A 25,630-nucleotide genomic window follows, 5' to 3' on the forward strand; every position below is an offset into this window, starting at 1 on the left:
CGTAGAGTTCGCGGATTGTCCGTGACATAAACGCCGTGCCTTGATCGGTGAGAATTTCTTTCGGAATTCCCACCCGGGAGATTAACGAGAACATCGCGCCCGCTACACTTTTCGCCGAAATAGTGCGGAGCGGAACTGCCTCGGGATATCGCGTTGCATAGTCCACCAGGACTAATGCAAAGCGATGTCCCCGTGCTGACCGCTCTAATGGCCCGATGAGGTCCATCCCAATTCGCGCGAAGGGGACCTCCATCAGTGGAAGGGGGCACAATGGTGCTTTTGGGGTGGCCGGTGGGTTCACCAACTGACATTCCCGACACGACGCACACCACCTGCGTACAGTCTCGTGAATGCCCGACCAAAAAAAACGGGCCATTAGATGGTTTAATGTTGCCGTTTGTCCTAAGTGCCAGGCCATTGGATTCACATGAGCCGCCTGGAAAAGCATTTCCCGGCGGCTTTTTGGTACTAACAACTGGGTTGTATCCTGTTTTGACTGGGCGTCTTGGGTCACCCGATACAACCGGTCTCTTATCACTGCAAAATGTGGATAGGTGAGCGGCCAGTCCGGATGGAGGAGGTGGCCGTCGATGGACCGGACTTGATTGAACGCGTTTTTGAGCGTCTCGTCCCGGGACTGCTCCAGGGGAAAGTCATCATGGTCCGAGAGAATGGGACCACTCAGACCACTCTGTTCCCCCTGAAGGTTTCCCGGAGGTCCCGAATCCACCTCCCCCACCTGCACCGTCGTCACCTTCCCTCCCCCCTTCTCCCAAGAGGCATCCGTACACAAGTGTTCCAATAATTTATTAAACGCAGGCCAATTCCTTCCCAAAATTACCGGATGCCGGAGGTGCGGGTTAACTGCTACCTCTACACTATGCGTTTGTCCCCGAAATTGAATATCCACGGGCACCAATGGATAGTTCACCACTTCCCCGTGCACACACCTCACCTTAACCATGCGGCTATTACCCAATGCCCTAGGATGGATCAGGCTTTGATGTATCGAGGTCTGGTTGCAACCTTAATCCACCAAAGCCTGATACGTACCCCCCTTGATACTCAGTGGTATCTGGTACAGGCCAGCTTGATCGGGGGCGGCTTGTGGCGCATCGGGGACCCGGATCAGCGTCCCCACCTCCATAACGGGACACCGGTCAATGAAATGCCCTGGGTCCCCGCAGCGCCAACAAGCCGGCCCAGACTTCCCCGCCACCCTAGTGGCTGGAAGTAGGTCAGACAATTGGCGTGGAGAGAGAGGCTGGGATGCGGAAGCGGGGAGGTGGTCGGTGGCCCCGCCCCTAGGTGCTGGCCTGGGAGTGGCTGGAGTCTCGGCCGCGCCCCCCGTCCTTCAGCGTGGCGCTGGCCGGGGCGACAGCCCACCTCTGGACCTAGGAAGGGGGACAGGTTTAGAGAGGGGCGGGGTAGAGACAGGGGAAGAGAGAGAGAGAGAAGAGAGAGAGAGAGATGCCGCTGGTAAGGGCTCGCCGACCCCGCCGCACGCCACCATCTGGTCCTCCGCCAATTGGATGGCCTGATCCAGCGACGCCGGGCGGTGGCACTGGACCCACTGCGCGGTCTCCCGGGGAAGCCGCGCGACGAACTGCTCCAGTACCACTCGATCGATGACTTCCGCGACGTCGCTGTTGCCGGCCATCAGCCACTTGCGGCATGAGTCCCGGAGCTGTTGGGCGAAGATGAAGGGCCGACCGGACTCTTCGAGGGCCAGGGTCCGGAACCGCTGGCGATGTTGTTCCGGGGTCCGGCCGACCCGCTGGAGAATCGCCCGCCTCAGGTCTTTATAGTCCAGGAGATTCTGGACTGGCAGTTGGTGGGCGGCTACCTGCGCCTCTCCGGACAGCAGCGGCAGGAGCCGCATTGGCCAGTCTGCCTTGGGCCATCCCCGGAGCTCGGCGGTCCGCTCAAAGAGATCCACGAAGGCCTCCGGATCATCTTGAGGCCCCATTTTGCTCAGTGGTACGGCGGCCGCCGAGTCTGTGGTGCGGGAGGGGATGGCCCGAATCTCCCGGTCCATCCAGCTCCGGAACAGCTTGCGGTCTTCATGTTGGGCCTGGAGGAGCACCTCGAACCTCTTGTTCTGCTCCTCCCTTACGGCCCGCAGATCTTGGTGCGTTTCCTGATGAAGACCGGCGAGCCATTGTACCAGGTCCGCAAGTGGGGTTCTTGACGGGGTCTCCATAACGGCGGCGGGGTTCTTCTTCCCTCCCGGGTTTCGGCACCAGTGTAATGAGGTTTGTGGCTCTTATATTTCTTGTGGGGAAGGAAGAAGGCGGGGTCGGTATGACTGGGACTAGAAACTTTTATTTTCACAATGCAACTGGTAAACATAAACACGCACGAGGGCGTAAAACTCCGTCTCTCAAAACTCTCACAGCTCAGAAATTATTTCCTCTCTCAGGCTCAGGCTGTGTCTAGTCCCAGTCCAAACTCTCTCTCCTCCTCTCTCTTTTGTGCTGTCTCTCCACGCCAATTACTGCAATTAGACACAGGTGTTAATCATTTGCACTTGACCTACTTACTCCCAGCTCTGTCCCATACCTTCTCTCCCGCTATAGACCTCGCGAAACCACGCCCCCTCCGCCACAGTCTCTCTTTGAACATACCCTTCAAGTCTACACACATGCTATACAGGGACAAACCAACCTTAGCACACTGATACAGCACACTGATACAGAATAAATAATAGTGTATTTTCATACTGCTTTTTAGCCTTAAACTTAATCATTCTTAAATAATATACTCTTCTACACCAGTCATTTATTGCAGTGTTTTTAAGATCTGTTCTTAATAACCTGTTACATCTTTTTATACCAAAGTGTAATCAATTGTGGTACATTTTCATATCTGCCTCTTGTTGACTGTCCCTGTGTGGGGAAAAACTTGAGTTGGCCAAACTTTATTCACGGAAAGATTTGTGGATTCCTCCTGCCCATCATCGGGGTGGGGCATAGTCAGATTAAAAAGATGGTACTGCTTGGCAGGTACCACATAAGGTTTTACAGTGACAAGACACACTTATACTATTTTGGTAAAATTAATAAACCTTAGAAAGCCATCAGAGGGACAAATGTTTAAAATGAATCTCTTTCGTTTCAGGTGTGTGGGAATACAAATGTAAAATCATGGTAAGTGTGTCGTTTCACCTTTTGTCTTTAATGGCTGTTGGTGATTCTGCCTCATCATGACTTTAATTGCTGTGATTGTTGATGCTAATCAATATCTGAGTTAAGTGTGAATGAATGGGTGAAGGTGTGACCTTCCTGATGTCTATGATAATCAGGGCTATAGTTGTGCTGATTGGATTAGAGCTGTTTCTATAACTGCTCACATCCTTTACATGCTTTGTTTGCTTTATCTTCACCTGTAAGGACGGCCTCCTGAAATCTCTATAAAAACACAATGTTTCTCAGGTTTAGTCACACTTGATGAATGCAGCACTGCTGGTGAACTGACTGAGATTCACATGATACATTATAAAGATGGTGTTTACCAAAGAGGAGAGGGAAGACCTGAAGATTGAAGATACATTCAGAGTCAAGCATGAAGATGTGAAGACTGAAGAAACATTCAGAGTCAAGCATGAAGATGTGAAGATTGAAGAAACATTCAGAGTCAAGCATGAAGATGTGAAGATTGAAGAAACATTCAGAGTCAAGCATGAAGACGTGAAGATTGAAGAAACATTCAGAGTCAAGCATGAAGACGTGAAGATTGAAGAAACAGTCAAATGTGAAGAAACAGGTTGGTTTCATTCTCAAAGCTGAACTCAGTCATTTGATCCTTATTACAATGTCCATCTCTTCAGAAATGAGGGATATTATGAAGAATGTCGTACGAGCGTCAAGTGGTTTTATTTGATATGGAGGGGGTCAGACATGTTGAGATCACATGTCCAGACAAAAACTGCCTTCAACCTGAGAAGAACTGACTTTCAAGTTGGACATTCATTATTATGATGTCACACATTAAATTGAGTAAAAATCTGTTGTAAAAATATATTTTCACATTAACATACCTGAACATAAATGGCATAAATAGTAGCAATTATTAATTGAATCAAGCAATAAGTGTGTCAGCTGGAGATAGTGGTGGAAATGTTCATTCTTTCAAAGGGAATCGTTCATTTTCAGTTTGTTCACCAAAATTATTCGTTCAGCAACTATTTTTTTAAATATTACACAAATATGACAGCAGGTGAAAAAGCGTGTTTTATGTGTAATAAGTCAACGAACGTATTTATTTACAAAAAAAGCTTGAGAGATCTGCAGATCTTGACAAACATTCAGATTTGGACAATAAGACACGACCATAAATGCACAAATCTCTGCAACCAAGAGTTACATTTTCTTTTTGTACTGTTGAGAATTGGAAGAAAGTTAGGAGAATTACGATAGGATTCATCTTTACAAGTTTTACACCAAGATATGTGACTACCTTCTTAAAAGGAATTCCATCAATTTCCTCAGATTTAACACTTTTGTGGAAATATCTCACATTTTCTAACATTAAGGTTGAGAGAAGAGAAATTATTTATGGTACCAATCGCTTTGCTAACCTCTCCAGCATTTTTTAAAAAGAGCGTCATTTCACCAGCCAGCTGACAAATTTGTCATTAATTTCCAAAAAAATGTTAATATCTTGAAAGAAATTCAGAGAATCGGAGAGATTGGACAACCCTGTCTGATGCCCCAGAGAGAGAAAAACCTACCAGAAGTCTCATTAATCACTTTAACAGAGCTGCTATATTCTGTTTACAGGGTTGTAGTTGCCTTTCTAAAAAGACTCCAAATTTAAAGTATTCTCATGTTGAATTTAACATGAATCTGTGCTCCACTGTATCAAAGGCTTTATTAAAGTCAATAAATAGTATTAGTTTGTCATCATCAAGAAGGTTACCGTAATCAATAAAATCAAGAATAAGATGAATATTGTTGTGAATATGCCTCCCTTTCATGACACCTGACTGAGACTTATCAATTAGGGAGTTCAAACCTAATTTCAGCCTGCTGGCTAAAATAAGAACACAGTTTGGCATCAGTGTTTAATAATGTTATAGGTCTCCACCCATCTAGAGATAGAGTTTGGCTTATTTGGCTTCAGTATTAAGGTAATTACACTAAAGCCCTGCATTTATGCCCGAGCCCGACGGGCCCCGACTTTTTTACGCCCCTAGGGCCGGGCTTCAGGCCAATTTTCATGCCATACCTAAAACGCGGGCCGGGCTTCGGGCCTATTTTTTGGCTTCGCTTCGTTTTATATTTATTTTATTAATTAAAAGGAACAATGAGATGTTCTGCGCTGGTGGAAACAACACGAGACCATAATAGCTAACGCGACTGTCAAAATGGCTCGCACAGTGTTCAGAGCATAGGTTCAGAGTCCGTGCCAGCAGCAGCGCGTGTTTCTTCAGCACAGCTGCTAGAGTCAAGGCCGGAGACACACTGCAAGCGTGGCGTGAGCGTGGTGTTTCTGTTGCGTGTCATCCGCGGGGCGTCTGCTGCTATTAATGTACAGGGCTATCAATGTAGTCCGATCACTAAACAAACCAATTCAGAAGGATAAGAGCATTTCAGTCGAAACCGGACAAATGTAAATGTAGCCAATCTGGTTGTTTAAACCACATGTATACATTTTACTCCTGGCAAACGGTTAAAAGATAAATGTGTGAGAGCGTGTTATGTTGTAGACAGATAGATATGATGGCGCTGCAAAACGCATCGCCGCAAATGACTAATGCAAGCCAACGCAAATGGCCTTAAATTAAACTTAAAATAAGTCTTAGATGCTCAAAAACACAATCATCTTCAATAAAAATGAATGAGACTAAATGATCTTTCCAGTGCGCTTAGGTCGCGCTCTCTCTCTTATGTGGTCTTTGAATCTGAAATAAGCTGCTGAATAAAATGCATCTTGAATCTTTTGCTTCCGTTGCTGTAAACTCTGTTAAATGAGCATATACCCCGGGAATTGAAGATCGGATTTATATTCATTTGCGTAGGTGTAAGGTAGGCTATAAGACAACCTGCATGTTCTTTTTTTTTTATTATTTGTTTTTTGATTGTTTAACTCCGTTTGCGAGAGCCGCGAGCAGAATCAGCCTGCCTCAGCTCGTCAAAAATGCCTTTTAGGCTTCTGGTGGTAATAGTTGGCAAAATTAACTAACATTGTGATTCTTGAAGTGTTTTATATCTATGAATTTTATTATAGGCAAGACAAGTCAAGAGTTGATTTGAGAGACTAAATCGATTAAATATGCGGTAACTCACTGTCGGCCGCTGGCCGCTTGGTCGTCACTTAAAAATATTAAAACTTTAATTTAACAAACAAAAAAATGCTCTAAACATTTTTCTAAATGAACTTAATAAAGAAACGAAACGAAGTATAACTACTTTGACATTAAAAACAAAGCAGAAGTATTTTAATGGCTGCAACAATGTAAAAAAAAAAAAAAAAAAGCACGGGCTACATTCAGACTCGGGCCGAGAATTTTGATAAGCTGTCGGACACGGGCCGGGCTAGGGCCTCAGCGTCTCGGGCCAAGGCCGGGCTAGGGCCTAGATTTGAGGCCCATGCAGGGCTCTAAATTACACCCTGTCTAAGAGATGGAGGAATCTTTATAGATTCATTAAACATAGCTTAAATAAATGGGCAAAGGGCATCTCTGAAAGTTTTAAAGAAATTATTCGTGAGCCCATCATTACCAGGTGATTTTTCTGTTGATGAGCTTCATGTTTCTGGTTGAGAATGTCCATTTCAATGCGAAAGCCGCCCACTTCGTTTTATATCCAGTCCACTTTCTCCCGCAAATCTTTGAGCACCGCATTTTCTGAGACTTTTGATTCAATTCTGTCCGGTCTCTCAATAATTAAGTTATGCAAATGAATCAATGAAAAAAAAAAATCTTACTTACGGGGCTACTTGTTCCATTGATCTTGCTCTTCTCCGCTTTAGTAACCTGTGTGTAGGAATATACATCACTTTGTACGCATTTTTCTCCTTTCCCCGCCATGGCTAAGGTAAAGGCCAGTTCAGTTCACTTGAAACTTGTTGATATACGGCGTAAAAGTAGATAAGAGTCCAACAATTAGAAACAAAATTCATAAAATATATTGTTTGTCTCCAGTTCATAATAAAAAAATTATGGTCGAAGGGGAAAAAAACGGAAAATGCAACTCCACTTAAAAAAGATCGTCTTCACCTACGGCCATCTTGGCCCATCCCCAGCGACTGTTTCTATGGGTCGCTATACGTTAGCTGTCCGCCATTTTCAAACGTTCAAAGCCGGTTGTGAACGCGCTTTGTGAACATTCAGATGTTGTCTGTTTCTCTGCAATCGTAGTTATACGCATGCATGTGTGAAATGAGGTCAAATGAAGTGTCTATATATATCTATGGGTGTGCTGTCTTACTTCTGTCAACTCACTAATTTTATCAGAGAATACGGCAATAATGGTAAACAATGTAAATATTATCTTACTTTAAAACTGCTCCGTCGGGCAGTTTCCTCGGTGGGTTCCACACCGTTGGCTGGCGTTGGTCCTCGTCTGCTGTTTTTAGCCTATTCGACATGTTGAATTTGCGTCGCCGCTTGTCGATCAGTCGGGACATATGATAGGTCTGATTGGCTGTTCAGCTAGCGAACCAGAGCACGGGGGGGGGGGGGGGGGGCGGAAGGGACGAAGCAAGTAAACGACGGAGTCAAGAGGGAACACACAGAACGCCTGTCTCATTTGTTTATATTCCTCATTTTGATACACATGAATATTTTAAAAAGGTATGGCTGTGTGGACCGAGGCAAGTGAAGACGAATTGATCAGCATGATCCAGCAAAGGCCGGCTTTGTATGACATTACGGAAAAATGTTATGTCAACCGTGTGGCAAAAGCTGAACTGTGGCGTGAGATGGCAAATAAACTTGTCATATCAGGTAAGATTTCCCTTTTAGCAATAGTTTTTTTTCTTTCTTCAGTAGTCCATATTTAAAAAAAACTAAAATAAAAAAACTGCATGTGTTAGGTTGTGTGTGTGCCAAAATAAGTTGGTTTATGGAAGCAGGCAGTGCAATAATAATATATTTTTTAATTATAATCGCTTGGACGCATCATTACTTTGGTCACTTTGCAAAGTTCTTCACACAGTTCTATTATCCAACTTTCATCTTTGCACAGCAGATAATTTCACATTCAAAATGCACTAAAGATATCAAAACACTTAATTCATGTCTTCATGTCCAAAAGCAATGATAAATGATCTTCAGTTTAGCCCACACAGATTTCTGTTGTACTAACTGTGTGGAGAGTTTTGCAAAAGTGACCTAAAAGTATTGAGGAATGTGTTCTAGTGACTGTATAAAAATGAAATGTGCTAGAATACATCCAGTTAACAGTAGAACAAAAATTAACATTACAGATAGCCATGAGATTGACATAACTCAACTTAATGCTTACGTTTTTTACTTTGTCCCTCAGAGAAAGAGCTCAAGAAGCGATGGGATTCATTGCGAACCCAGTACATGCGTTACAAGAAACCTGGACCCTTAGGAAGTTCTGGAGCTCAGAAGACTGGCAGGCAGCAATGGATCCTGACCCGCCTGCAGTTTCTAGAGCCTCACACAAAGAGGAAGGAGAGCACCTCAAGTCTAACTATCAGGGTAAATACACACACACACACACACACACACACACACACACACACACACACACACACACACACACACACACACACACACACACATATATATACCAGTAGTGAAGAAATGAAGACAGAGTCAGGATTGTAATTAATTAAAAGAGAAATTTACTTAAGAATAGTTTGCAGTTTCAAAAGCAGAAGTCTCACAAGGAGTTCGTAGGGCCTCTCTCACCGTCTCGTTGCCTCGCCCTATAGTACATACAATTGTCCACTATCCACGTCATTCTGATTGGCTCAGATAAAATGCAATTGTAAGCAACTTTCAGTTGTCGCCCCATAACCAGAATTACATCACAGTGACCTCATAGGCCACTGAAAAGCGTCTTCAAGTCTGGCGTTTTGTGCACAAATGTCCATCTCCAACATTAGGCCTGCACAGATCTGGTACACACACACAAAAACTCCAGAGTATACTGGTTTCCTCCAAGGTTGAGAACATCTTAACTAATTATAAACAAAACATTTCTCCAAAACATACTGATAGCATGTGCTTTCTCGCAGTGAGAGGGACACATAATAGTACAGGCAATATTCATCTTGAGTCTTTAGTGTTTCAGTAAAAGGAAATCTAAAAGAAATAAAATATAATAAATTAAAGGGAAGACACTTAAGAAAACAAGAAACATAAAGCAAAATCATGGAAAGAATCATTCTAATAATATAGGAAGATAATTATTGATTAATGTTTTGATTATGAAGCTAGTTAGGATATAAATATATACAGGTATATTGAAGCGGCAGTGGATTTCAGAATCACCCTTTCTATAATATATATATATATATATACAACAAATCTTGTTTTGTTTTTTAAAGAATAAAAATGAACATTTTGCTTTTGGTAAAGTGGCCACTGAATGTCCAGATGGATCTATTTACAAGTAACTCAACACATTAACTTCCACATTGTGCATCTGAATAGATCCATTTAGCCAATTTGCTGGGTATTGTTTTAGCAATGCCCTGTTATTGTTATGGGTGATAAAGTATAAAAATCTATTGTATCCCATTGTTCACATCTTGATCGTTTCTTTAAGGAACCTTTGTCTGAAAGTACTGATGGTACCAACAACTGGATTGGCACCCATGAGGAGCCCAGCTTCATTGAGGCTGAGCTACGGCCCAGTACACCTTTGGCTGAATCTACCATCTGTGGAGCTGAGTCCACAGCCAAGAAAAGGGAGCACAGCATCAACGTTCAATCAAGGCCTCCGGGAAAGCGCAGGAAGGTGCAAGATGAATCCTCCACAGAGGAGTCCGCAAACTTGATGCGGATCATCGGCAAAAGTCTAGAAAAGCTGGCATCAAATGAAAACACCAGTGATGCCATCTCGGCTTACTGCAAAAATGTAGAGCACAGAATGCGGACTTTGCCACCACATGTACTGCCACATTTCCAGCACGAGGTTGATACGTGCATTTTCAAATATTCAGTGGGCCACAACCATGCACTGGATGATGCATCTGTCAGTCAGTAATGTTGTCATATTTAAGGCATTTATTTTGTATAGTTATCGCACAAATCTATTTCGCTTTTAAATATTTTTGTTTTCTATTTACTATTTTTGGTAATTTTGTATCACAGCTTTATAGCTATTCGTTCCCATTGTACTAAACCTTGGAAAATAAAACACTTTGACTTTGGGTTCTTGCATTCACAGTTCTTTATGTAAAAAAGGATCACAAAACACAAGATGATGTAGAATTCTTACCGTAATTTTGCAATTTCACATCTAACTAGCAGGGTAACTAAACCAATCTATATATGTTTAAATTTAAGAATAAAACTATTTTTGATTAATAAAGACATTTTCATCATGTGTTACTTCCACAATACAATGTTATCAAAGAGCAATATCCGTAAACGTATAATTAGCATGGTTACTGTCAGTTAAGTTCAGTGTATGGTTTTATGTTACATTATTTTCATCAACATTTCTGTGCCACTTACTGGTGATTTAATTTCCAAACTGCTGTTATGGGATGTGCAAGAAGCAGCACGATATAATTTTGCAGAAATGTCACCATAGGCATGTTTCCAATGAAAGAAATATATAAAAATTCATAATGTCATAATTTATTGAACTTGTACCAAGCATAGTTACGAACAGAATATATTGCAAATTATGATAATTGGCAATTCAACATTTAAATCTTAAAATGTAACCATCGCAGATATGCTGATTAAATACAAACCCAACAGATCACTCAGATCAGCAGGATCAAATCAGTTAGAAATACCAAGAGTTCAATCAAAGCAAGGAGAGTCTGCCTTTAGCTATTATGCCAGCCGTAGTTGGAACCAGCTTCCTGAACAGATCAGATGTGCTCCAACAGTCGCCACATTCAAATCCAGACTCAAAACACATCTGTTCAGCTGTGCATTTACTGAATGATCTCTGAGCACTGTATGTCCGACTGATTGCACCTTATCTATGCATAATTTATCATAATTTTATTATTTTTAATTCTCTTTACATTGTATTCTTTTTCTTATACATTTTTTATCCCTATTTTAATTCCTTTCTATGTAAAGCACTTTGAATTGCCATTGTGTATGAAATGCGCTATATAAATAAACTTGCCTTGCTGTGTGCGTTAAAATCTCCACACCAAATTATTTTATTTCCTGAACCAATAACATTTTCTAATTCTTTAGTTAATCTACTACAGGATTATAATAATTTAATATTCTATTATTTTGATTCTCTGCATTAATATCTATAACCATAATTGCATATTCTTCGATCTCATTAATGATTCTATATTCTAAATCATTTTTAATAAAAGTGGCCACCTCACCTCCATTGCCTTTCTATCTTTCCTTACAACATTATAACCTTGCAATACAACATTTAATTGAGGTTTTAACCATATTTCTTGTACACAAATTATATTTGGTTTATTATCCTGCTGATCTATGAAATGCTTGAACTCGGCACCATTTGCAATAAGACTTCTGGCATTCCATTGTAGAATCGTTAAAACCATTGCTGTTATTATGAACTTCCACATGTTGTTTAAGTCTTTAGCATGTCATTTATTTTTTCCACGGTTACACTGACTATATTCAAGTATTTCTCAGCGGCCCTTATTATTGTTTTAATTCTCTCCGTTCTACTTTCTGTTTGAGCAGAACAGTTTATTACTTCAGCCATAAACGAAACAAATTCCATTTTCCGATCACCAATCTATCCTCATTTATTTTCCTCTGATCTAAAGCATTTCCATTCCATTCCTGAATTTTTTCCTCTCTCACTGTCTGCTCATTTTGTTTTGCTTTTTGAGTCAACGGTTCTCTCGTCACTCGCCAGAGACTGAATTCATGTTTGAACTGATTCACGATAAAGAGCGAAATGAGACACTGATCAATGTTAGATTAAGCAATACAGTGTTATATCTATCAATATGCCATTCATTCTGCTTCTCTTTAAATGTTTAAAACAAACCTTTCTTCAGCCGAATCATTTGCTGCCGCACTGAATGTGCTTCTACAGTGTTTCCAATAAACTGATCATTGCATCTCGAAACTAAATACAATTTGCTCTTAATATCAGCCGAAATGTTAACCATTAGGTTTTGATTTTCCTTTTTTAAAACTAGGGTCAAAAAGTGATGAATGTAAACAGAGTGAATAATAAACCATGAACACATTTACTTACAGCAGATGATCTGTCAAAATGAACTCAAACTCTATTTCACTATAATTTTTATTTTGTGTTTGCTAATTCATAACTTAATCTTCAAAATATATATTCAGGTTACGCAGAGGACTACCCGGCAGTCAAAGTGACATTACATTGTGAAAGTGCGCACTCAGAGGAAGACCGTGGGGGAAGAACAGGGCCATAGGCAGCAACTCTCACAAATGACCCTTGACATTTAAGACTTACTTTTGATTTCATTCAAAATCTTTGAAATTTTACATTTTGTATTTGGACTGAACCTTGTATCAATACTATTAGGTATTGAATAAATTATACACAAACATTTGAAAATTAATATTGCTTAATTTACTAATGCTGATTCTTTTTATTTAATAATTTAAAAAAAAAAACATTTTACACATATTTTAGACTTAAATTAACTTTATATGTCCACATTTTTAATATTGGCAAAACACACTGACTGTATGTTTAAATTAAGACACATATGAACTCTGCTTCATTAAATCATACACTTTTTAACATGTTTGTTTTTATTACATTTGTCACGGTTTTAATACAGGGATTATCATGGTAAAAAAAAGAAAATAGTAGTATATTTCTCTGCACCTCTTATAAAACAGCAGAGCGTGAGCGGGACTTTTATTTTGGTGCGGTGGTGTGACGTCATAAGGATGCAGCGCGCTCCTGCATCTGCTGTGAATCCGCTGAAGAAAGGTTTGTTATAAGAATTTAAGCTGTTAAATTATTAGAAATCGTTCAATGTTTAAGAGTTTTTACAATCAACGTTAAATTTGTTTATTAACTGTAGAATGTAACGTTGTAATGCTTTATCTAACTTTAACGAAGGCTGTTTTGTGTGAGTAAATTGCACCCACACCAGTAACAGAAAAGCTCATTCTCATCTCTCTCTCTATCGTGAATTAAGTTCATCATAAACACGAGTTCGGTCTCTGGATAGTAATGATAGAGAAATTGAGCTTTTTGAATCTCCGAGTCAATTGAATCAAATACTTGCGAAATGATTCAGTGAATAGAATTGGGACTCGTGCTGCTCAAACAAAACAATCACTAACATTTGTAATGAAAACTTTAAAACTGCTAATGTTAGCATGACAGTGTAATCATTTAAATTTAATCTGCAGTTCTTTAAATGTAGATCATAAATGCTTAAATATGAAGAGTGTATAGTTTGTCTTTTATTAATTTTTAGTGCTAGTTTTAGTAGTGCTAATCAGATGATTTAAGTCTATTAACTCTCTCTGACTCTTTTACCAGTGACTGAACTAGAGCTGATTTGGATTTAGTTTTGAGTGTTTTCTGTTAATTATTCTCATCTTAAACAGGACAACCACAGGAAAAACTCCTGGAGAAGTGACTGAGATTCACGTGACACTATTATAAAGATGGAGTTTTTTAAAGAGGAGACTGAAGAAATAAAGATGGCATTTATTAAAGAGGAAAGTCAAGACATAAAGATTGAAGAAATATTCAGTGTGAAAGATGAAGAAACTGAGGAACAAACAGGTTGGTTTCATTCTCAAAACTGAACTCAGTCATTTCATCATTATTAAAGGTGTCCACTGAAACTGAAGTAGCGCAAACAAAATTATTTTGCTTAAAATTAAACCCAATATCTCCTTACTCTAAACATTTTAACATCCCTGAACATAAATGGCAGTAAATAAATGGTAAAACAAGCAATAAATAAGTCATAATTTGGGGCTCTAAACTAATATTTGAGAACAATAGCACTGGTGCCACTAGCTAGCCCTGAGAGGTGGGATTTTTATTATCATAAAGGCCACTTAATCATGAAACTATTATTGTGTTGCATTGATTAGTACAATTACTAATAATATCACAGCCTAGTTTCACAGACAGGGGCCTATTGCACAAAACTAGGATAAGGGATTAAGCCAGGATATCTTGGGGATCTTGTCATCTGTATGCAAAATTTAGTACACCGCTGTCGTGGTACATACCCTGTAGGCACACTCAAACCAAGAATAATTACAATAACGAAAAATAACACTATATTAGCGTATACATTAAGCCAGGATCCCCAAGATATAATAATCCTTTATCCTGGTTTTGTGCAATAGGCCCCAGGGCTTAGACTAAACCAGGATTAGGCCCTAGTTCAGTTAAAACATTTAAGTAGCTTTTAGTCTTAGAAATAAAACATTAAAGGGTTAGTTGACTCAAAAATGAAAATGATTTTATCTGCTTACCCCCAGTACATCCAACATGTAGGAGTGTTTCTTCAGTAGAACACAAATGAAGTTTTTTTTAACTTCAACCGTTGCTGTGTGCCAGTCATATAATGGTGTGAATGGATAACAATTCTACGAGAGCAAAATAAACAAACAAAAAGACATGCTTAAAAAAGCACAGGGTTAAATCAGTATGTACATTGACGATTTGAGGGAAATATAATATAAATTTAATATAAAACCTTGAAAAAGCTCTCTGTGGTGCAGCAGGATTTTAAACAACTTCCTGAGTGGCCGCGGACAGGCGCTGAATGCTGCCGCCGGTGTGTGTACACTCATTGAACGTGTTTGAATTTTAAAGGCGTGGTGCCTTCTATCTAATGCCTAAAATCTAATCCTGTCAGAATGTGTGTGTCTGTGATTGCTGAATGTATTATCCTAACACTTCTCCTCATGCGTTTTTTGACCTACCTGAGCTACTGTTGACACACCAGTCTTCAGCATGCTTTCATTTAGTTTCAATATGGATGGTGTCCGATGAAAAAATGACATATACAATCAATATATAGATCCAAATCGCTGAAACTGTAAAGACTGGCCATTTTAATATCAGCGTCAGGTAAGAGAGAGATACTTGTGTAGAGTTCTCTGTTCACTTATGCAAATCTATTATTAACAGCCACTCCTATAAACTAGTGAAGTTTACTTCATTTTAATTTATTATATAAAATAACTAAACCAATAATAAATTAATAAACACAGGCACATGAAACCACAGGTGTTGAGTGATTGTGGTCAGATTGTAAGATTTGAAACTCAAATATAATTTAGAAATGTATTTTTTATACAGTAATGCGATTTAAATATTCTACTGTTATTAAATGTATCATTGTTCATTTATAGTACCATACTGAACTGACTGCTTCAGTGATTATAAAATGAGCTTTACTTGCTTTCGGTTGAATTCATTTGCAATTTGAAGTTTTTATTGATTTATTTTTTATTAGACTTCTCCCACATAGCACAGGTACGTCTGTATGAGAACACTTGATCTGGAAAACAGTGTACAAACATCTGATAAACATCTAAGGCAAATCAGTTTAACACACATTCGTAATCATTAATATCTTAGGCCAGTGGTTCCCGCTAGGGTTGTCAAAATTGCTCAAAAAGGACGTTAGAATATTCCCTCTAAAAAAAACAACAAAACGAATAAACAAACATCTGGGTGCGCTTTTTGTCAATAACGTGCATTACATCAATAACAGGACAAATGAGACAACTATTTTTATAGATAGTCTCTTTAAGTTTACACATATTACCGTATTACAGACACACAAAAAAATCAACTAATTGCTAAGACCGCAGACCTCACTCTCGCCCTCTCCCTCAAGAGGGTCGTACACCGGACGTGAAGCTCAGCGCCGCGCCACATCTTTAAAATCCAAACACGTTGTTTTCAATGAGTGTACGCACACCGGTGACAGCATTCGGTGCCTGTCCGCAGTGACTTAGGAAAGGGGGTCGCTACAAGATACACCCATCATGCAGCTAGTCTGTCAGAAGTCGATTCAAAATTGAGCTTGCACATATATAATGTGCACGTCTGGTGTGTGACCCCCTTCACGCTCTCTGCGCATAACTGTTTAAATGAACAAACACATTTTGAGTGCTGATCTAGGGTTTTGTGCAAGCAATTTAAGGTCACAACTCTTGTCCCAAATATAGCACGCTTCATTGAAACAAATATTGTTCTATAGCATATTGAACGCTCCGAGCGAGCTGTGCTGTGGTAAACATGGAACTTTTCCTTGACATGAGGCACACAATTCACAAGAAATTACCTCATGGTCGAATGTTATGCTAACTGTAGCTTGCATACAACTCTTGCGGCTCAACAATTTTACCTCCTACCGACCAAAATCCAAAGTACTTCCAGACATGGCTTTTTAGATTTTGGGGGGTTAAAATCGTTTTCGCTGCTGCGGGCGATTTGGGCTCTGCACTTTCTGCCATCTTCCAGCAGTGACGCTGTGCCTGATAGTGTGACTCCTGTGTGACGTGTCCCTGAACTCTGGCGCACTAGCGCACCCACTCACAAAGCAGACAGCCACGCCTCTTCTACTGCGGGCGTTTTTTCCCCTCCAACTTTTATTTATTTATTATTATTCGAATATTAATTTTCACCTTCGGAATTCATTTTTTTAAACTATTCGAATATATATTTGAATTTAGAATATTTGTTTACAGCCCTAGTTCCCGCCCTCCTCCTCTCCGAATCAATACTGCAAGGCCCACTGACACCACCAAGATACCAAGATTTCTTATAAATAATAAATAATAGTAGTATTTTTCTTACTAGTCTTATAGTGACCATAGTTTGTTAAAGTGTCAGGAGTTATGAATATGAAAACCGGTACCGTCAGTACCTTTTGATTGTAATATGCGCATCATCTGCTCCCATGAATAAAAAACATGTCTGTCAAATTTCTATACAGAGAAGCATTATTTATTTAATCTTTACCAACAATCCGCAGATGTATCATTATGAGCGCTGGATACGCTGCTGTGCTGTTTTTAGTTCATACTGGCAGCCGGAGGGTGGTGCGCACATGTAGTCCATAAACAGGTGCTGATCATATAAAAGTCATCATCTAAAAGTTGATTTATTACACTAATTCCATTCACAAAGTGAAACTAGCATATTATATTCATTCATTACACACAGACTGATATATTTCTGTTTATTTCTTTTAATTTTGATGATTATAACTGGCAACTAAGGAAAACATACTGAAAAGTATGAGCATGTACAGCACTAAATACCTATTTGGCAATACCTTTTGCCTGAATTACTGCAGCAATGCAGCATGCCACGAGTTGATCAGTCTGTGGCACTGCTCAGGTGTTATGAGAGCCCAGGTTACTCTGATAGTGGCCTTCAGCTCTTCTGCATTGTTGGGTCTGGCATATCGCATCTTCCTCTTCTTCATAATACCCCATAGATTTTCTATGGGTTTAAGCTCCGGTGAGATTGTTGGCCAACAGAGGTGGAAAGTAACGAATTACATTTACTCGTGTTACTGTAATTAAGTAGTTTTTCTGTGTACTTCTACTTTTTTAAGTAGTTTTGAAAAATCTGTTATTTTACGTCCACTTAAGTACATTTTGATTAAACTATTGTACTTTGGTACATTTTTAACCACACCCATTACTGAGTAAAAATAAATAAAAAATGCAAAGGGGTGAAAAAAAAACGCTTTTCGGAAACGACTCTATTGAATAGAGGATGCGGGAGAGAACAAGCGCGCAAATATCAGATGGAGACGAACAAGACAGACATCAGTGAAGCAGACCCAGGTGAAAGCAAAACGCCTTTGTGAAACACTGGCCAATATGGAAATACTTTGAATATAGAAAAAAATAACGTATTGTCGTCCTGGAGGATATCAAATTTGCACAAAATGTGGATGCAAATGAAGAAACACATAGAACATGTTCTGGAACACATCCATCTGTGCAGATGAAGGTATGTTTATTACGTAAAGGGTTACTTCAGCGATTAGCATATGGCTTTGTATCAGTAGAAACCCTGGAGTATATTCAAATGATTGTGCTTTCCCCCCTCAAATCCCCGTGAGACAAGAGATTATTGCATTTTATTTCTGGAAAAATTCCTCCTATGATGCAAATTGACGATATTTGCATCATAGGAGAAATGTTTGGCCAAAGGTAAAGACTACAGCCAGCAGAGGGAGCCATTTCCTCATGTTTTGAACCCTCACATGGGGGATGGAGATCACACTCAGAGCTCAGCTCGCAGCTACAGGCACTCATTTAAACGGAGATATGGTGAGCAATGCAAGTCTTTTAACTTCTCAAATTAATTTCTATAAAAGTTAAGCTTGCAAAGGCATGAACTGAAACGCGCCAGACTGAACTCGCGTTGTGAATGTATGCCGTGAGTGTAGTCGCGATTACCTCAGCTCTCATCACGAGAGCTCATCAGCTCATTTATCTGACTCCTGGAGTTAGTGCTCAGTGCTGTGATACTCGCGCGGTGACTCACTCATTATATTGAACAGACACGTTCAGTTTTTAATTGTAGTGTCTTCTCCAACTCAGTAACAGTAATCAAGTTGGTGGCTTTGTGAATGGCCTCAAAGGGCAACGAAATATTCTGGGAATTGTAGTCTTTCATCCCCATGAGACAAAAATACATTTTCTGTCTTTTCTCAGTCTAGAAAGCACCAAATTCAAAAATATTTTCACATTTCTACTACATTGATGACCCAGTTTAAATACAGATTCATCTTCCCAGCGCTGAAGTATCCCTTTAAGGCCGATTGATTTCTGTGAATAAAGATTTTAAATATATCAGTCTGTGTGTGATGAATGAATGTAATGTACAAGTTTCACTTTCTGAATAGAATAAGTGAAATAAATAAACTTTTTGATGATATTCTAATTTTATGACCAGCACCTGTTTGGCGCACAAACAAAGAACAGGCAGACCATGTGACATTCTAGGAACTAGGAAGTCTCTGGCATAAACAAACCCTGTGTCCCAATTTACACACTATCCATCCTAAATAGTATTCGAAAATAGAATTAGTATGTCCCAAATCATAGTATGCTGAAAAGAGTATTCCAAAGATACCCGGATGATTTACTATTTGCGGTCAGAATTTAAAGTGCGTATCGACACCCACTCTAACGGCTGATATTGCCCACATCCCATTGCGACTTGGACAAGTATTCGTTTAGAACTACAAACGTGAGGAAAAAGCATTAAAAACGTTTAAAAAATACTACAAACATGACAGATGTGCGAGTCTGACAGTTTAGTAGAGAGTAAAGGGGTTTGAGGGATCAATTATCAGTATTTAACCTGACGAAAAGATATTTATCCATTGATATCCACATTATATTTCACCTGCAGCATTGTGAACTTTTGTAGTGATACATTTGGCCGTTAACTTTGACATCAGCTTCCTTTGAAACAAATCATTGTTTGATTTGTGGACATAGTCATTCGCGGAGGGCTTTAAGACCCATCAGTTTGGGCGATGCAAACAACGTGATTATTGTTCATGAGTCCAACATTCAGCCATGCAAAAAAGCATGTACTCGATCTCCCTGAGGGAAGACGTGATTAAAAAAAGGGATGTCGTCTTACACTTTTGTATGTTAATGCAATTAAATAGAGAAATAAACATTTGATATTAAAGTAACTTGTAGCGTATTCAAACGTTTAATTGAAAAATATGCATTTTCATTTATTCATACATGGTTGCAACAACATTTTAGTTAAAAAAAATGTAATTGCCATTGTTTAAAAAAAATGATTGGCTGAAATTTCAAAGACGTTCAATTATATGCTTTAAAATTTTATATGCTATCTATGTATCTTCCTGACAAAATAAAAAAAGATTGGAAAAAAAATACTTTCAAGTTTATAATTTTGAATAGAGGTAGATGATATTTAATATACCTTGGTGTAGAAAATAAATATATCAATAATTTGATCATGGAGCCACATTATATCTATGGGACTGAACCATATAGGGCCTTTAAAATTAATGTCACAAAAGAAAAGTTTATTAAGAATGAGAATATTGAAATATATTTAATACTTATACCCAATATGGGAAAGATAGTATTGATGGCACATTTAGACAGGAATACTCAATTGCGATGACAGAGAAAAAAAAAGATAAATTTCTAGTTTCAACATTATTTGTTGTTCATAAAATATGACACCATTGAAAATGTTTACAGATTTACTCGTGGAGCCACATTGAGATAGCCTAGAAATCTAGATGCACCCTAGCGGCAGCAAATTTAATTTGCCCGCAAGTGTCGTCTAGGAACTCTCAATTCCTATCTGAGCTGTATTCCTCAGAATCTGGACGGCCCAATCACATCGTGTAGGCTATAGAGTTGGCGGGCGGGGCCATAATGACGGCGACCGAGTTGCGTTTGCGTGCTTCTAGTAACACAGTCTTCTAGTCAACAGAGAAACTGGCGAACGGCGGCGGTCTTTCGAATCAGCTCTGCCCGCGCCTCCGGAAGACTTGGAGTTAAGCTTTCCTCTGAGAAAAGAACAAAGAGCGGCACTGAAGTCATTCTTAAAAAGGGAAGATGTGTTCGGAGTTTAGCCGACCGGATACGGCGAATGTTTAATCAGTCAGCGAGCTCCCCTTCACCGTCGTTGCTCCGGTTGGTGTAGCGCTATCCTATCGCGTGCAGAGGGAGTTTGAAAGACAACCGTTTATCCCGCCCCTCGGATTGAGCCCTGTCTATGGTGAGTTTCCAGACCAAACATCTTGATGTGGGTCTGGCTTGTCAGGCTAACATTGAGATCCTATATCTCTGGAAATGAATGGGCTTTTAAAGTTAAGGAACCAAAAGTAAAAAGTGTTTGAAGAATTAGAATCTATTAAGTTATCTTCAAATTGAGTTGCAGCCATGCAAACATGCAAACACAGAATGACCCAAATATGTTTGTCTGAGAACCTTTCATACACATACATAACTGCAGACACTGAATATAACATACATTGTGTGGTACATTACAAATATTTTGAGTGTCCCTTATATTCCTTATATTCAAAGGTGCCAGATTAGGCATTAGAATGAACACTTACTTACATGTAGCATTTCTGTTGAGCTCATGCTCTGCAGAATAATAGTAATCCTCAATGGCATTTATTGCTCGTTTATAGCTTGATCTTATTTAACATTAGGCCTATGTTACATGTGCAAATCGGTGAGCGGGGCTAAACGGGCAGTGAAGAAGTAAGTGTTGATCATCTTCTGCAGAGGCGGTGTCCGCCAGTTTGTCCGACAGTTTGTTGGGCACACTACAAGCTGTCCTTCCATTTTGCTTTCCGTGCTCATTTCGATGTATCGTTTCTATTGTCCGCGCAGGTAATCGTCACAGAGAGTAGCGGCAACGGATATTTTGAACTTTGACCGCCGCATGCGCGCAAGCCCGTTAATAGTGCGCTCCGCTGCGCATGCACTTTGTTCGACACTGCAACAAACCGTCGTTGCATGGCGCAAGCCATTGAAATGAATGCGCAGCGGTGTCGTTTCCGCGTTTTGTGTGAAAGTCCCATCAAGTGCACTAGCGCGCACCCACTAGCAAAGCAGACAGCCACGCCTCTAATACCGCGGGCGTTTTTTTCCACTTTTTAAAAAAAAGTGAATTTTCATTTTCACCTTCGAAATTTGTTTTTTAAAACTAATCAAATATATATTAGACTTTTGAATATTCTTTGACCGTCTTACAAGACTGTGGCCATCCAGGACCAAAGCTGCCCACCCTTGATCCTTAGGTTATCTAACACACTACCCTATACTCTAGTAATGATGCTTTAAATGTCTAAATTGTTTATGTCTGTTTTTGCCCTAGATCTCATGGCACTGAAAGAAGCAAATCATGAACTTTATGAAAGGGAAGAAGAGGAAGACCATTATGATAAACATCATGACTTCATGAATGGAGAAAGATCGACTCAGGCTAAAAAGAGTTCCTCACAAAAAAGAGCTCAAAAGACAGGAACTAAAAGTTATTTCACCTGCCAACGGTGTGGAAAGAGTTTCACTCACAGAGGAAGCCTTAAAGACCACATGAGAGTTCACACTGGAGAGAAGCCCTACATCTGCCAACAGTGTGGAAAAAGTTTCAGTCAAAAAGGAAGCCTTATTGTCCACATGAGAATTCATACTGGAGAGAAACCTTTAACCTGCCAACAGTGTGGAAAGAGTTTCACTCATTCAGGAAGCCTTAAAGACCACATGAGAATTCACACTGGAGAGAAGCCTTATACCTGCCAACAGTGTGGAAAAAGTTTCAGTCAAAAAGGAAACATTAATGAACACATGAGAACTCACACTGGAGAAACCCCATTCACCTGCCAACGGTGTGGAAAGAGTTTCAGACATAAAGGAAACCTTGAAATCCACATGAGAGTTCACACTGGAAAGACGCCTTACACCTGCCAACAGTGTGGAAAGAGTTTCAGACATAAAGGAAACCTTAACGTCCACATGAGAGTTCATACCGGAGAGAAGCCTTTCACCTGCCAACAGTGTGGAAAAAGTTTCAGTCAACAAGGAAGCCTTAAAGACCACACGAGAGTTCACACTGGAGATATGCCTTACACCTGCCAACAGTGTGGAAAAAGTTTCAGTCAAAAAGGAAGCCTTATTGTTCACATGAGAGTTCATACTGGAGAGAAACCTTTCACCTGCCAACAGTGTGGAAAGAGTTTCACTCGAAAAGAAAGACTTACAGTCCACATGAGAATTCACACTGGAGAGAAGCCTTATACCTGCCAACAGTGTGGAAAAAGTTTCAGTCAAAAAGGAAACATTAATGAACACATGAGAACTCACACTGGAGAAACCCCATTCACCTGCCAACGGTGTGGAAAGAGTTTCAGACATAAAGGAAACCTTGAAATCCACATGAGAGTTCACACTGGAAAGACGCCTTACACCTGCCAACAGTGTGGAAAGAGTTTCAGACATAAAGGAAACCTTAACGTCCACATGAGAGTTCATACCGGAGAGAAGCCTTTCACCTGCCAACAGTGTGGAAAAAGTTTCAGTCAACAAGGAAGCCTTAAAGACCACACGAGAGTTCACACTGGAGATATGCCTTACACCTGCCAACAGTGTGGAAAAAGTTTCAGTCAAAAAGGAAGCCTTATTGTTCACATGAGAGTTCATACTGGAGAGAAACCTTTCACCTGCCAACAGTGTGGAAAGAGTTTCACTCGAAAAGAAAGACTTACAGTCCACATGAGAATTCACACTGGAGAGAAGCCTTATACCTGCCAACAGTGTGGAAAAAGTTTCAGTCAAAAAGGAAACATTAATGAACACATGAGAACTCACACTGGAGAAACCCCATTCACCTGCCAATGGTGTGGAAAGAGTTTCAGACATAAAGGAAACCTTGAAATCCACATGAGAGTTCACACTGGAAAGACGCCTTACACCTGCCAACAGTGTGGAAAGAGTTTCAGACATAAAGGAAACCTTAACGTCCACATGAGAGTTCATACTGGAGAGACGCCTTTCACCTGCCAACAGTGTGGAAAAAGTTTCAGTCAACAAGGAAGCCTTAAAGACCACACGAGAGTTCACACTGGAGAGATGCCTTACACCTGCCAACAGTGTGGAAAAAGTTTCAGTCAAAAAGGAAGCCTTATTGTTCACATGAGAGTTCATACTGGAGAGAAACCTTTAACCTGCCAACAGTGTGGAAAGAGTTTCACTCGAAAAGAAAGACTTACAGTCCACATGAGAATTCACACTGCAGTAATGGCTTCACAGAAAAATTAAGCGTAAAGAAACGTATGAATTCACACTGGAGAAAAGACATTTGCATGAGATCAATGTTGAAAGAGTTTCAAATGTAAAATATAGCTGCAAGCAGCAATTACGGTGCCAAGCGCAAAGAAGAAAATAAGAAATGCCAACATGGCTGGGAGAAACCAGCTGCAACACTGAACCATTAAAAACCTATAAACATAAACTTAGACAAAATAGATATAAGAATTATACATAAAGTAAAAATCTAAATCTAAAAATCTATATATTATAATGTATCACTTTTGACCAATAGGTTTTGCTGTGACCGAATTAATGAGGTGTGTGGTCAGAGTGGTCAGAAACTTGTTCCGAAGACACACACAGAGTTTTGGAATGATATGCCAAAGTGTTATTAAAACAAAGGAATCATCTATTTTTTATCTTAATACTGTATTAAAGTCAACGGGAATTTCATGTTTTTTATATTATAGCACCACCGAGAGTCCTCGGAGTGAACCCATACATGTGTGTGTCAAGTTTGGTGACAATATCTCATTTTGTTTTGGAGTTACAGACATTTAAATAAAAAAAATATTTAAAAAAATTACTGACACCTGACTTTGATTGGATATTTTTCCAATTGGGCTTCACCACATGTATACGACCTATGTTTCCGAACTAGCGTTTTTGAAGACATCAGCTAATGTTTTTTTTACAATGCTGCACAAACCATACATTGAAACCTGGCAAGTTTCGTATCATTGGACTTGGCAAAGGATTCAGGAGACAAAAAAAATGAAATCAAGTCAACTACACCCAGCGTTAAATGCATTTGGGGGAAAAAAAGATTCTCCACAAGGGGGCGCTGTTTCGAAACTACTCAGGCTACCTCAGGGCATCGTGTTGATGACCCATACTGAGTTTTGTCAACCTGAAATATATCACTGAGACCAGAAAATATGGCTGAAAATTAATACGTAAACAATAATTTTTAAACAATATTTTTTTATATAGACTAAACATGCTCACACACACAAACACACATGTTGTTGTAGATACAGATTCACATTACTCATCATGTGGCACAATTGGCAATACCAATACTTCAATAGAAAGGATGTGACGCATTTTACATATATAATGTATACATATTAATTACAGATCAATATTAGGCAGTAGTATGTGTACAAATTGATTAAAATTAAGTTACTGTAAGTCGTATTGTTAAATTTTAGCTCAGCATTTTATGTAAAGGATTATAAATAATTGCTGGATAAATTGAAATGTCAGAAATGTACTTGTTACTGTGTGCATTGGTTTAAAAGTTATCTGTTTAATATGTGACAATGTTATGTTATTAAAGAAGTTATTCAGATTTTAAAGAGTAATGTGGTGTTCCTAGGAAGTTGTTTAGGACTATTATTATCAACATTATTTTACCAATGAGCTTCCTCCTGTTTTAAACTGTGCACAGACAGTTGTGCATTTTGTTTTGAAAACCACTGCACAACAATGGACTATAATAGAGAAGAATGAAAATATGGAATGAAATACTTTTAGATATTACATATTTTAAGAAGTAAAATGATTTGTTAAAGGAAGGAACATTTAATGGGATTTGTTACGATCTCCCTTCGCAAACACCACGGTCGGTCTTAACATACAGAGCGACACCTGATAAGTGTCGCCCGGAGTCCCGTCTCCTGC

The 25,630-nt window shown here is 39.5% G+C and overlaps 2 protein-coding genes across 2 annotated transcripts in view; both read left to right on the forward strand.

Annotated features, from left to right (window-relative positions):
- The window catches only part of LOC137049020 (zinc finger protein 91-like), a 43,186-nt gene extending 17,888 nt beyond the window's left edge, over nucleotides 1-25,298 (forward strand). Inside the window, exons 7-11 of the mRNA XM_067427415.1 lie at nucleotides 555-785; nucleotides 1,680-2,170; nucleotides 3,504-3,769; nucleotides 12,940-13,094; nucleotides 22,014-25,298. Coding sequence (XP_067283516.1) covers nucleotides 555-785; nucleotides 1,680-2,170; nucleotides 3,504-3,769; nucleotides 12,940-13,094; nucleotides 22,014-23,953 — 3,083 coding nt within the window. The 3' untranslated portion in view covers nucleotides 23,954-25,298. The remainder of the gene's footprint in view (nucleotides 1-554; nucleotides 786-1,679; nucleotides 2,171-3,503; nucleotides 3,770-12,939; nucleotides 13,095-22,013) is intronic.
- On the forward strand, nucleotides 7,699-10,213 carry LOC137049370 (uncharacterized). The gene is made up of 3 exons (XM_067427918.1): nucleotides 7,699-7,951; nucleotides 8,493-8,674; nucleotides 9,750-10,213. Exons 1-3 carry the CDS (start codon nucleotides 7,801-7,803, stop codon nucleotides 10,188-10,190), a joined length of 774 nt encoding a protein of 257 aa, XP_067284019.1. The 5' UTR covers nucleotides 7,699-7,800; the 3' UTR covers nucleotides 10,191-10,213.
- Nucleotides 25,299-25,630: the final 332 nt, after the last annotated feature.

Source organism: Pseudorasbora parva, chromosome 20, assembly GCF_024679245.1.
Source record: "Pseudorasbora parva isolate DD20220531a chromosome 20, ASM2467924v1, whole genome shotgun sequence".
NCBI lineage: Eukaryota > Metazoa > Chordata > Actinopteri > Cypriniformes > Gobionidae > Pseudorasbora > Pseudorasbora parva.

What these genes read in the sequence shown, in the direction of transcription:
- LOC137049370 (XM_067427918.1), top strand. Translation starts at nt 7,801, where the DNA reads ATGGCTGTGTGGACCGAGGCAAGTGAAGACGAATTGATCAGCATGATC. An exon ending in AAATAAACTTGTCATATCAG is followed by an intron (nt 7,952 to 8,492) that starts GTAAGATTTCCC and finishes TTTGTCCCTCAG; the next exon opens with AGAAAGAGCTCAAGAAGCGA. An exon ending in CCTCAAGTCTAACTATCAGG is followed by an intron (nt 8,675 to 9,749) that starts GTAAATACACAC and finishes CGTTTCTTTAAG; the next exon opens with GAACCTTTGTCTGAAAGTAC.